General features: G+C 42.1%; 1 protein-coding gene across 19 annotated transcripts in view; it reads right to left on the reverse strand.

Moving 5' to 3' along the window:
• Nucleotides 1-4: 4 nt before the first annotated feature.
• Nucleotides 5-14,093, reverse strand: part of APBB2 (amyloid beta precursor protein binding family B member 2) — a 178,149-nt gene continuing 164,060 nt past the window's right edge. For 16 of the 19 annotated variants that reach the window (XM_066995773.1, XM_066995780.1, XM_048072963.2 and 13 more), the window contains 6 exons: nt 9,717-9,831; nt 7,040-7,127; nt 5,905-5,988; nt 5,310-5,425; nt 4,397-4,576; nt 5-3,834 (listed from right to left, as the gene is read on the reverse strand). In XM_066995773.1, coding sequence (XP_066851874.1) covers nt 3,667-3,834; nt 4,397-4,576; nt 5,310-5,425; nt 5,905-5,988; nt 7,040-7,127; nt 9,717-9,831 — 751 coding nt within the window. In that variant the 3' untranslated portion in view covers nt 5-3,666. Of the gene's footprint in view, nt 3,835-4,396; nt 4,577-5,309; nt 5,426-5,904; nt 5,989-7,039; nt 7,128-8,003; nt 8,115-9,716; nt 9,832-14,093 lie in introns of those variants that run through there. The other 3 variants (XM_066995781.1, XM_048072965.2, XM_013185954.3) reach the window with 2 other exon arrangements.

The following is a 14,093-nucleotide window of genomic DNA, read 5'->3' on the forward strand; positions in this document are numbered from 1 at the left end:
ATCATTTTATGCAGCTAAATTTATTCTCAGAACAGATTACATTTAAATGTGCAGAAGTGGTCAACAGCAGGGAAAATTATCCTTTTCAGTGTCAATTCGGTGCTTTATGCAAGACTGAGCTCTGCTAATAAACAGTGGCTGTTTCCTTCTTTCTTAATGCTGTTAAAATAAATCAAACTTACTTCTGCTGATTGTACAGCACAAGTTTTAGTCACGTATCGACCTGCCCAAGGAAGGAATCATGGCATTACTGCTACCGCTGTAAAGGCTGAGCCCCAATTAGCTGCTGAAATAAGAAAGTTCTGTTTTCCATGGGTGCTTTACTAACAACTTCAGATCCCTAATCAAACATCTATGAAATGCTTGATAAAATTAAAAGAAAAGGGATGTAGAACTCTCAGTAAATTACACAGAACTGGCATAAGCTATTAGATATTCCACAGCTTTTCTTCCTATCACAAAAGGGCCTCTTGTTTCAAGAGGTACAGGTGGCTCTGCACATAATGTTTATCACTAAGAACTCCTTTTATTGTGAGTGGATTCTATGCCCCTTCCATGCAATTTTTGTTACTCCCACTTAACCCCCCTGTAGGTGGCCTCTATGGCCTTACATCTCCCGCATCCCATTTTTCCCCTTCAAATGAAATAGTAAGTGGCTTAAATAAAACCTACAGCCAGCACTGCAGATTTCAAAAGAAAGGCTTTTATCTCTAGTTTTCGACTGTGAATATAAATCTCCTTGCTTCTGCAAGGGAGCACATTAATGACATGACTGACATGTGATACTTACCTCTAACTTACTACTTGCATTGAAAAAATTAAGAAATTAGCTTTGCTTTACATGATTTTTCTACAGACTTCAATAAAAATGTGACTACAAATAATTACAAGGCTTGCCTTTTTAGGCAACCTATAGTATACAGAGTAGAGAATGTTACAAGATCACGTCCAGTAAAGACAATACATCAACATAATAATGCAGGATATTTCAGTAAAAATAGAATAAATAAAATAAAAATATTTTAAGCTGTATTTAACAGGTTAATTTAAAATATGGCATCAGACATACAAGGCATACTGAACATGGCTGCCTGCCTACAGAATCACTAGGTATTATAAAAAAATGCATAGATAACTGAAGGGTTGCTAGAACATCAACTAAAACAGTAGCAATTACTCAAACACACGTATGGCATACATACATTTTTGGCCATGGTAAAAGTGTCTTAATATATTATGTTTAACAAAAGGTACCGGGCTTTGCAATATTAGGTTCTGATTTTGCAAACACCTGGGTGTGTTTATTTTTTTGGAAAATAAGAAGTCCTACTGCAACAGAAGGGCCAAATGTATTCAGACCATTTGGCACACTGCTTAAATATTTGCAAAATCAACAGCATTTTGGTAACACAAAACTCAAAACATATATTGGCAAGTGACTACAGCTTTTCAAATACCTGTCTTCTCCTTCAGCCCTTCCTGCAGCTGCACATTTTGCTAGTGAAAGCTAACTACATGTTCTAGCCTTGACAACACGGACGTGTAAAGATTCTTCACCCAGGTTCTTACCTTGACACTGCTGTTTCCTAAGTGGTGGTTTAGTTTAAACACGGAGTCTGTATCTCTCCTGCGGAGACTCAGCACTGTGTAGATACAACTACCAAACTGGATTATACTGTTTAAAATTCTTTGTAGAACAGCTGCAAATCCAAATCCTAAATGGGGTGGGTTTGCCTCCTCTCACCTCCAGCTTTCTCTGTCTGCTTGGCATTACCTGTCATCTGCACGGCCAAGTAGCCAACTGGATCAAATTCAGAGACGTGGGTGATTCCTCTAAGTTTCTTCACATTAGGCTGATCTGAGTTCTCTTCCAACTGTACGAACAATAGATGTGGTCCAAAGGAGGCAGCAGGAAAAGAAAGAATTGCTCCACTGCCATGGGTGCAGAATCCCTGTCATACAGACATCAGAGGAGGATCAGCTCCTCCAGTTTAGATGGCCGTAGTTGCATAGCTAGCCTTCACCTACCCCTGCTCATACCTCAGGCTGGCTTTACTGTAATAGTTCTACATTTTCCATGCGGAAATGTCTTGAACCATCGTTCTTTCCTCCTTTATTCTCAATTTGCTTTGCCCAGGTGTTGCTGTTGATTTCTTCCAATAAGAAAAAAAAATAACATTCTTTGTTTATAACAATCTAGTATAGTAAAATAAAAAGTTCTTGTAAAAACAACATTGACAACGTTCTTTTAGAATTACATTATGACCAAATTTACAGACTTAGGAGACAGATACAGTTTGGAACATACCTATAAATGGAGGCAAAGCATTTTTAATGCTACTTAAAAATATCTTTAATTTTCCATTTCCAAAATTTGTACCAATCTGCAGGTCTAAAGAGAAGATGGCAAAGGGAGAAACTAAAGATACGTAACTGCAGTTGAAGATTAGCATGAAGTACAATTTTAAGGGGCAATACTGTGCTGACTTTGTCAGGATCTGCACTAGTGTGTGGATCAAGGCAATTACAGGAGGCCTTTGGAGCATAAGCATTGAAATTAAGTTGTCCCACTTGAAGCACTGTCCTGTTAGAAAACATCTCTCCCCTTATTTTGTCACAGAGCATTAAAAGTAAAAGAAATTTCATTGAATTGTGCAAATAAAAAATATGATTGTTCTTTCTGTGACACACTAAGTATTCAGCAACAAACTGAGGGGAAGGGGGAGTTGTGCAACCAGATAATTAATCGAACATATAATCAAACACATATGGAAAAGGTAGGTAACATTTTAGTCTCTGTAAGAGTTTTAAGACAGTAAAACTACTGATTCTTTCTTATTCCTGGTTGGTATGAGCTCTATGTGGAACAAATTGTATTTTTGATGGATTAACGACAGATTTGGGACAATGAGTTTAACAGCCAACATTTGCATTTGTATGTTTAAAAATGAAAAGCTTCAGTGGGTCACCCTGTACTCAATTACTGAAAACACTCCTGGATTTTTCAGCATTGGTTTGGTATCAAACATGATTCTTCGCTACAACCATAATGTATAAACAGGTGATCAAATGACGCAATGATTCAAAAGCATGTCAGGGAGATGGTGCAGTGATTGCTAGACCAATGCTGACAAACAATTTAAAACTAACAGGTGTAGTTCAGTAAAAAATAAAACTTGGTATTTAATCTACAGTAATTCAACGGCAGCTGATCCTTGGTACCTACTCCAGTGTTGAAAACTGAGCAAAGTGCGGTAGGATTTAAGATTGGTTTGTGGCAAATCCAGCTCGAGACGGTGAACCTATCAACTCTGGCATCATTCATTCCAAGGACTTTAGCATGAGTTCACTGGGAAGGACGTGGCCATATTCTTTTTTTTGTGTGAGTTTTGGTAACGTTCATGTATTTACAGTCAAGCAGACCTTCCATTGCTCATGGTGTAACTCACTGACAGCAAAAAATTATTCATGCTTCTTTTCATATCACACGATGGTGGCAAGAACGAGAGAACATGCTTGTCTAACATTGTTTTGATAAGGATAAATTCTCTGAAGACAAAGCATCAGCAATTTGAAATGGAAGGCCAAACATTGTCAGTTCATTTTCCTTAGTGTAGCTACTGTTATCTGCAGTTAAATGTTAGGAGAATCTTCTCCCTTACGCAGCTAGGGCATCTCAGTGACGGGGCGTTTCTGTTTCAAAGTGTCAATGAGGGACAACACTCCTCTTTTCACATTAGTTGTAACTCTTCTCGTCACCGAATCTGCAGGAGGTGGGGGTGGCCGGACTTTCTGTGAAGGTGGTCTGGCTACTAAGCACTTCTGATACCGTAACTGCAACAGAGCAAAAGCATTCTGCAATCCTCATTGTATCCAATTCTTTCAGAGCATTTAGAATACATTTTTAATACTTTCCCACGAAATACAGTCAAACCTCCACTTTGACAAACAGCCCTACCGAAGTCAATGGGACGTGGGTCTGTCAGTCTCTTCTTCAGCACGTGACAGATGTGCTATACTAAGTCATAGGAACAACCCTTTGAAAATTGAAAAATAAGTTTCCTGGATTCATCTATTCTTGAACAAGGATTATTTTTCAGTGCATTGTCACTGCATTGTATATCACAGCTGGGAGCACAATGCAGCATTAGATAACTTCGGTAACAAAGGAAGAGATCGCTACCTTACACAGGTGTTGCAGAAACATCGGTGGAGGTAAGATGTTAAAGGGGCGTTGCTCACTAAATTGACATTTCAAACTCATTAAATAGATCAGAATCCCAATGCGTGTGTTCTTTCTATCTCAGAAAATTAATATAATTGCAAATTTGGAAATACATTTATTGAGGTAGTGGAAAATCTAAGTACTGTTAGGTGCCTTTTCAAGGTCACTTACCATACAAGCAGCCTGAACAGCTTCTGATACGTTGCCTGCATTTGGCTCACACCAAAAAACATGGCACTCAAAATGCTGGTTTCCTGTATCCATAATGAAGGCAAATGTGTGAACATCCTTGCCTACTCCCATGAAGGACAGGAACCGTACACGACATTCCACCATGATTTCCTCTTCATTCTGGTTATGAATGAAATGACTGTGCGTTACTATGGGATATTCTACAGAACTTTACTTCCAACTTTAGGTTGAAAAAATGGGGAGGGAACACTGATGGAGTTCCTTTTATCTATCTACGTATACCCAGTGTCCAAAGGCCTGTGCTGGATCTCCCCTTCTTGGCTATCAGCAGAGCACAAGGGCTTTGAGCATCAGCACTGAGCACCTTGTGCATTTTAAGTACTGCAAGTTTAAAACTGATGTGGCAATTTCGTGAAGAATGTATGGCTCTTGTGACTTCAAAGACATTCCCTTATCACTGGTGTGTAGAAATGTTGCTTTAGGACCTCATCAACAGATGTAGATAAAAGGACAGGATGTGAAACAAATTGTAGTATTACCTTTGGCTTCCATACCGAGAATAAAGTAGGATTGCTACTTAGGGCTTACCCTGCAATATTTTAGGCTCAAAACTTCTATAAAGGATAACACTGAGTTTATTTTAAGTATCTAACAAATACTTGTATTTCTGAGGATATGCTTGGAATGAATGGTAAATAAAACCAAAGCTGACACAAGCAGTAACAGCCTCTGTAAAACAGAGATGTGTGCAGACTCACAGCCCTGGAAAGAAATAAAATGCAAAATAAGCAAATGAATTCTAGTAAAAACAAATACTTTCTTCTAGAGCTTATATGTTCCTGGTTTTCAACACTCATGTTAAACATGTTTTAAATAAGACAGTCTGCCTTACTCTTTCGTTGATGACTGTGACAGTAGCGTCAGCAACATTCATGGTAACTGGCATCCAGTCCTCCCTGCTAGAGGAAGCCATCAGACTTTCGATAGCACTGTTCAGAGTATCCATCCCTGAAACAGAAGAAAATGTGTGTAAGTGAACAGTAACAATTTTGTTTGCACATAGTAGTACAGAAAGCACATTGTTTTGGAATCATTAAAAACAATTTGATGATGGGTTGTGAAGTTAGTTTTCTTCATCTGCAAAAGCAAAACAGGTGCCTCTGGCTTAGAAAAAAATGGGATAGCATCATGTTTAGCTGCTGCACCACTTCAGTTCTCCAAAGCCCTTCTCATTAGCAGCAGAGCTCATATTCAGAGAAAGCACTAGAAAGAAAATGCTTTCTTAGCAGCTCCCAAAATACCCTGGTTGCAAAACACACATTCACGTGAAGCGTTGAACACTAGATGTCTTCACGTCTGGCTGTAATGACTGAAGTTCAAGAACTGCTACCCTTTGAAAATCATACATTTACACTTGGAGAGACAGAATCCAGCCCTTAGAGTTTATGGGAGTTACCTTTGAAGTCAGAAGTAACAGTGGTACATACCCACAGGTTTAGCTACAGGCAGCATGCCCAGGTACTGGACGTGGAACTTCTGCACCAGTTCTGTCTTTGGTGTTGGGAAATCTACTACATGGGAACAAAAATTTCTGTTTATCACTACTCACAGCTGGGAAAAAGACTTTTATTTCATCAATAACATAAAATAGTTTACCAAGTCATTATACTCTGAAGGTATTGCATTGATTAAAACAAATCTACACTTCCTCTGACAAGAATAATGCCAAATAATTTCTAAGCGAATTAGAATGTTGCATCATCTAATTCTTCACTTCAATTCTTCTTCATCTACACTAAAAATAGGGTCACATTATATTGCTGACATATTAAAAAAAACACACAGAGAATATAAATGAATGCACCTCTGAGACATACAGACCCGAGTTTCACTGCATAACCATATAAAGTCTGGAAACTGTTTTAACCATCCCTGTTAATGTGTTAAACACAGGCTACAAGTAATCAATACTTCTGTCTGAGCAGAAAATTACACAAGTTGATGGATTAAGAGTAAGGCATTTAGTGTGAACTGGTGGATCTAAAAGTATGTATTTTTCTGTAAGCTAATACATAGTACATTTGTTCTCATGGAATACCTTCAAAACAGCAGCTATTCAGCTACAACTAACAAAGGCATGCAAAGGCAACTTTCTTTTACCACGCAGTAGAGTGTGCAGAAGACCCTTAGGTTGGATGACAACCCACTTGCACCTCTTGCCTTGGAAGTTGCTAAAACTGATGATAAAACCTAGGGGGAGGAGTCCTACAGCCCCTCTGAATCCATGCGATTAACTGGAGCATAGTCTGCTTTTAGGGCATATTTGGCCAATTTGTGCAGTCTATAGTCAAGAGTATTTTGATGCGAGCAGGATATACATGCAAGTAGCCACAAGTAAGATTTTGTGTTTGCAAAATTCGTATTTTGGAATGCACAAGCTGTTATGACTGCATTACTATAAACACGACCAAGAATTAGAAATGTCTAATACAATACAGCTTACCAGAGAGAGTAGTTAAGACAGGATTACACTCTCCATGCATTTTGGTCAAAAGCAGCAGCAGAAATGAAACATATCTAAAATAGCACAATCCCAAGGATTTGAGCTGTAATGTATAGTACCTTGCAGAGGAACATCAAGGGTGACGTTACTCCTCTCTTGTAGTGAGCTGCAAGCCATAGCTTTAGCATTCTTCCGTTCAGCCATAATCTGAATAAGACAGTGATAACATGACATTTTTTTCAAAAATGTAGTACAGTAATAACTCCAAGTATAACTTTACTCCTATTCCAGAAATTACTCCCTCATTCCAGAAATTAGTCAGGAATTACATAACTAAACAGGTTATACTTTGTAAAGAACTTTAATTTGCTGCCAGTTTATTCACCATTCTTCACCTACATCAAGAGCTTAAGAGACACCCGAGCCTAGGTGAGAGACAAATGGAAGAGAAAAAAAAAAAACACAGCCATTTTTATCAACAGAAAAATTGCAGGGAGGAGTAACAGAGCAAGAAATATAAATATTTAATGTACAAAGAAGTGTGTTCATTATTTATGTTCCTCACTGATCTATCTTCTGCTACATGTCATTTTTTCCTCCATTTTTATGTTTCTTCTGGACTTAAAAATCCCATGCAAAATGCAACATGTTCCTCCCCAAAACGTGTACTACTAGCACTAGACGAAAACACTTCAAAACAGGCACTTTGGACGATTATTTCCTAAAAACGTATGACTGAGGAGGGACCCAGGGAAGGTAAGGGAGTTTTTCCAAAGCTCATGTATGAAACCTTTTTATCTGCTTCTTTACACTGATGACTATTAATTATAATTAAGCTATAGAGATAACCAGTGTTCCAGCAGATGACACTTGGTCTGAAGATACTTCTGGCAAATTGCTTTTTTTTTTTTTTTTCCTTCTAGATTTCATATTTGGAAGTATTTTCTGTTACAGGGACATATGACAGTACTCCCCACGAGGACGAAAAATGATACACACTAGCTTAGGGATAAGCCCTAACTCAGCAAAGAGGTCCAGTGTGCCAGAGAGCACATGCCAAGTGCTTGCTGAATCAGATTCTACCTATTGCTGAACTACGAAGGAACAGGCTCTGCCCAGCAGCACAATCCTATTTCATTCCGTGTTACACTTAGCTACGGCTGGAAACGCTCAGTTGCTCTCTGATCCCAAATTATTGCTGGGAGCTTTATGTCACAATTACACACGTGACAGCGCTGCTGCCCCGCTGACAGCACAGTCAGATACCCCTGTGTATCGCCGCCGTGGCAATCCTAGCTGCTGTGCTGACTGGGTAGAAGCAGCTGTGGCAGGGCCCACGTAGCGCTTTTTTCCCTGCTAGACTTGCTAGAAACACCTGCGAGAACCGAGAGCTGGAGAAGGACAAGGGACACAGCAGGTCCAGGCTTCCCCAGGCTCAGCCCCTGCGGCTCCCTGCCAGATCCGAGCATGTCCCCAGGCAGCTTCACACACCAGCAGGACGACCTGCTGCTGCTGCCTCGGGCAAACCCTGCTGCCCGGAAGGTCACGGTGATATACACAGTGTAAATTTGCACTTTGTTGGGGTGAAACATCACAGATTCAGTAGCCATGTCTGCAGCGTTGCAAAAATTAAAACTTTTTAGACTATACAGCTGGCTACAGGGAGGAACTTGACACCCCTGACCTTCATTCACTAACGCGAAGACAAAATGTAAAAAGCAAACAAGCACAGGCATAAAATAAATCAGCAGAATTTTAAAACCCAAGGGTTTAATAATGAGCTTTTCTGGAAGATCCGTGACTCATGAGGAGGGACAAGTTACACAGGGAGAACTGATCGTGTTCTTCTGTCCCCACTGTCCCCTCTTCCTCTGGTGCAATCTGACATGTTTTAAGGAAAAACAAAATGAGCAGCGTAATATAGCCTCAAGTTCACCACAGCTCGATAAGAGAATTAAAAATAGTTTCAAGCAGTCTGGTATAAGTTTCTTGCTATAAAGCCTTTCAAACAGATTTTCCTGCTGTAAAGGACGTGCTGCCCTAACACTGCATGAAATGACCATACAGAGGACACTCGTGAGCTGACCATTCAAGAAAACCAAAATTAGTAACCAGGGAATGGTGGCAGATATGTAAGGTGAAATGACTGAAGAGCACAGCCCTCTCCAGCATTACAGACAGTACTACTACAGGAACCAAGATCCTTCATTTATTTGTAACTACAGTAGCTTAGCTCCCTCCTTCTCACTGATTTTTATTTTTTTTTTTAATTCACAGAATCACAGAATCATTTAGGTTGGAAGAGACCTCCAAGATCACCTAGCCCAACCTACGACCTAACACTAACAAGTCCTCCACTAAACCGTATCACTAAGCTCTACATCTGAACGTCTACATCTACATCTAAGCTCTAACTGAGCAGCACCATGTTAGCAACTGTTTTCATGCTTGAAGAATACCATTCAAACAAGGCCTGATACGAAGTTTCATATCACCATTTCTCATTCATTGAAACTGCACGTTCTTTTTCCATTTTGAACCTACATCTTTTTTTACTCAAGAACATTTTCAGTCTGTATACGCATTTGTCAAATCAAAAGCAAATATTACCCTCAGCTCCGAATGCTCACCCTTCCACTACTCCCATTCGTGTCCTTTCCTTCAGAAATTCTCTACACCATTTCCTATTGCCAGAGATAAAAACTAAACCAACAGTGCGTAAGATCACTGATCATACATGTATTATGCCCAGGGACCTCTCAACAGACTAATGCAGTTGACTTTAAATCCACTTGCCTTTGAACAGATTTCGTGTAAACTTGTGGCGATGGCTTTTGCTGGTGTGTCACATCGAAACACATGACATTTCAGAATTCTTGTGTCTTTGTCTCTTGCCACATAAGCAAAGTCTCTGCACAGACAAAACAAATTAACACGTTAGAAACAGTAGTACCTGCAGAACATTAAGTCCTACTTTAATTTAACAAGTGTTATGTCTCAGCTGCCAGAGAATAAAGCATGCCTTAGACAAAGCAGATATACAAAATTAATAAATTGCATACCCCTAAAACATGGCTAAGGTTTCATGCTTAACCTATGTAATTAAAGAGCTCATTACAGTTTCATAACACTGGCAATTTATTGAACTTACAACCTGTAATTCCAACTGCATTTGTAAATACACAGGAAAATTTACTCAAATATTTTATTGAAGACAAAGGAGAGGAGAGTTGCAGAATAAGACAGAAAAGAAAACACACAAAGCTCTTAAATGATAGAAAAGCTGAGAAACAGCATACAGCATCCTAGGTAGAGAACAATGTATTTCAAAGGACTGTATAAAGTGTTTAAAATATGCAGATAATAATTAGAGATCTGGTTGCATAAGGGAGATGTGAACCTGCTGAGCTTTGCTCACACTAATTGGCCTAAATTTCTGACCTTATTTTTTCAAAAGTTAAATAAGGATGCCCTACAAAAGATTTTTTGCACTGTACCAACCAGTCACCACAACATGGTATAGCTGTCTAATATGGGGGACAGAAATGCCAGGGGTATGCTTACTTGTTTTCAGGCTGTTTAAGAGTTTGAGCTCTTATGAAGAAGTCAAAGTGTGACAATGGTGTAAAGAAAGCATTGGGTTTTATGATACATTCAAATTTTTTGGCTACCAAGTTCAGGGCTGCCCCTGCTCTGAGATCCCATCACCATGGCCCCGTGTTACTTATTTGCCTTCACGACCCTCCTAGGCCAAAGACATCCATTAACCCCTTCCCAGGGGGTGCCTGAAGCTGGGTCCGCAGCATGGGAAGGCATGCAAGCCAGGCAAAGCCAGGCTTCTTCCCAACACTTCTTGCTACCTAGCCATCTTTGTTCCGTACCAGACACTGCACTCCCTGGTTTTGCACCTCTGCTTTTTCATGTCCTCTGAGCAGCCACCACCCCATCCTACTTTGTGACCCTCGTGCTGTCTGCGGATTTCTTTGGGACTTGGCCTCTCTAGCAGAGTGATGGTGAGTAGCTAACCGGAATTAAACCTGGCCAGGGAAGCTGGAGCCCCCAGCAGCCTGTTACACCCGAAGCCTCTTTTCACTGCATTTCCTCTTTACATATAACCAATTGCCAGCAATACCCTAACTGGTGAAGAAATAGGAGGGATATCCCACGTGGACAAAAAGAAACATAACATCCCTTCCCTCCTAAACCATGTGATTTGTAATATAGGAATATTTCAGACTTTAGTAAAGTTTGTAGATATCCCTAGCAGGGTTCAACTCAGCATGAATTGCCAATTTCTTCATTCCCTCTAGAAGCTAATTGAGTTGAAGATGTTTGTCCTGAAGTAATCAGGGAAAACCAGAGACTGTGGTTTAGTCCAGTGTAACAGTCCCGGAAGGTGCTGTCTATTAAGGAGCTCCAGATGCCTCAGCCACAACCCGCAAGAGCCTCCCAGCACCTTCTTCCCTCGCGCTGCACTGCAAGCTCACTGAGACGCTGAGTGTCCTGGAAAACGATGATGCTTCTTTGCTTCTCTGCACGTGCGCCAAGCCTTGCTTTAAAAGGGTTTCTTTCCTCCTAGCTGAATGGTTCAAAAGCAAAATGAAGATTCCCAGCTGGAATCATTTGCACGACAAACTTGCTGGCAGTGACCATCGCTGCAGGCTAACGAAGATGCACAGACTGGCAGCCTGCTGCACACCCCTCACTGCTGGAACAAGCTTACTCTTTCAGAGGGCAGACGTAACAGCTGAAACCAGTGTTCACATTAACTTAAATAGCACTGAAAGTCATCTGTGGTACCATTAGTTACACGGCTATTTATTACCATTTACGAGCATTAACCTCAAATCAGTAATATTCCTTCGAGGAGGACACGTAAATGAGTGATTTATGTGTTCCTTTACAAGATGATCCCAGGAGCAGCCTGGGTTGTTTTGCTGAGTTGCTCGTGCTGTGCAACCCACTTAAAGAAGCAGCAACCTGCCCAGCCCCCGGAGCACTGTGCGGTGCCAGGATCAGACAAAGCCATCACCTCCGAGGGGCTGCACAAATGCCGAAGATAACTCGCACCTTCTGGTAGCCAGAAAGCTATCAGAAACACATCATTATTGAAAAAAAAGATGGGACAAAGCCACCAAAGCAAGTCACAGGGGCTCGGAAGACGTAACGCATTGCCAGCAACTCAAGTTTTAACAGCCTCAGAAACTGACTGTGACTGCCGCAACCAACTACCCAGCTCAGCAGCAGGACACCAGGCCAGGCAGGGCTCTGCCGCTGTGCCACCCAGCCCCTGATGGGTTTTGCAGACCAGCCCCCGCAGCCACATGAAATCTCACCCCGCAGAGGGTTTCTCTGAGGCCCAGAATCAGCTGTGAGGATTTCAGGCCTTAAGGGAGTCTGTACAGTAACACTACATGCATTTAGTCAGCACCTCACCTCCCAGTGAAACTCTCCAAGCACTGCAGAGGTAAAAATGAGCTGAACGATGAAAACGGTGTTAAATTAAAGACTGAGTTCTGTCAGGATCAAAGACAAGATTTCGGTCATGAAGAACAACACTCACAACTGCGCCCTGGAAGTGGGAAACACCTTAGGTGAGAGTATTTTCAACAGGCTTTTAAAGGGAGAGGCAGGGACTGGGGGCAGCCCACTGAGCCTCGCTTCTCTCACAAGCATAAATTCACTTTTCTGACCAAAGGAGAGCAGTGTGGAAGGAGGACAGCGCTGGCACTTAATGAGCACATACGCTTTGCAAGGAGAGAAGCAGAGGTGGCATTTCTCTGTCCCTAGAAGCCTAACTGCAGCCAAGGGACCAAGTCGCCTCATTTGGGGCGAGGGCAGGGCGAAGGGGCCCGGTGAGGGCTACACACACGCTGCCTGCAGCGGGACACGCCGGGTGACAAGGAGGCTCGCCTCCCTCTCTGATCCTGTTGTCCCTGTGACAGGAGGATGACAGCAGTCCTGACGAGAGCTCTGCGCTTGCCAAAGGGCAAATACTGCCCACAAAAATGCTCTTTTTAGTCAAAACGCAATGCTTTCATTTTCTGACAGAGCTGGTAGCAACCCCAGGTCACCTAACACTCTCCACCACGGACTTCTTGAATAAGCGTTAATGCGTCTCTGCTCTTTGGCCTGGGAAGCCCCCTAAGCTGTGAGAAACATCTTTTCTTTGTCCTGCGAAATCCCACTCACGCTCTGTCAACCTGAAAAAGCGCGAAAAGCAGCACTTCCCGACGTGGATACTGCCGGTGGGTGCCGGGATGGAGCTGCCAGGAGGGCCCTGGCCCCCCCCCCCCAGCTCAGGAAACGCGGCCTCCACACAAACACTTCTCACAAGCATCTCCCGACTCCGGCGTTTGGTCCTGCTGCTTCTGTAAATATTTGTGTGTGTAACAGCATGCATGTGCGAACACGGCGGTATGAAATTACAGCACCATTAGGGCAGCGAGTGAACCACCAGCTAGTACATCAATTTTGACTGAGCTAATAAAGCCTGCAGAGTGGTGTTTCAGGCGCACACGCCAGTGTTTCACTTTAAGTACCTGAACAGCTTGAACAAAGTAAATCAGCTAATTACATATGGTAATTGTGAATATGCATAAACCTTTAGATGATCAGGGCCCACGTCTGTAAATCTGCTGAGACAGAGGAGGAAATTTGAGTTCCTCGAAACCGGCGGTAGTGCATCATCCACAGCCCTGCCAGCACCATCTGCTTTCAACTCATCGATCAAAATTAGCTAGCAAGTCACCCTCTTCCATTTTGACAGCATGCAAACAATACTTCTGACTTCCTTAATTCCTGCAGTCACCCCGATGCCACGCTCCCAGGAGCACCCCCCCAGGGCAGGCCAGCAGCAGGCACCTGGAGAAGGCTGCACAGGCTGGTGGCTCCTCCATCCCCAGCAGCAGCCTTGCTTCAGGCATTTCTGCGTGCAGGGAGAACAAAGCTCTCCTGGCAAAGGGCATGGCTCTGAGCACTCCGCCGTATCTGTCCCAGCATCATCGGAAACAGAATAAAACTTGGGAGAAGCCTTGTTTTCCCTACATAGGGCCAGAAGGCAACCAACAGCTTGTCCAAAGCCTTGAGTACCAAGCAAGCCCTAAGACTGCTCTCTGATACTTCTTTCGCTTCAGATCCCTTCTAGGTCGCTTACTCTGTAAGCCTTCATTC

This window comes from Anser cygnoides, chromosome 4 (assembly GCF_040182565.1).
Source record: "Anser cygnoides isolate HZ-2024a breed goose chromosome 4, Taihu_goose_T2T_genome, whole genome shotgun sequence".
Lineage (NCBI taxonomy): Eukaryota > Metazoa > Chordata > Aves > Anseriformes > Anatidae > Anser > Anser cygnoides.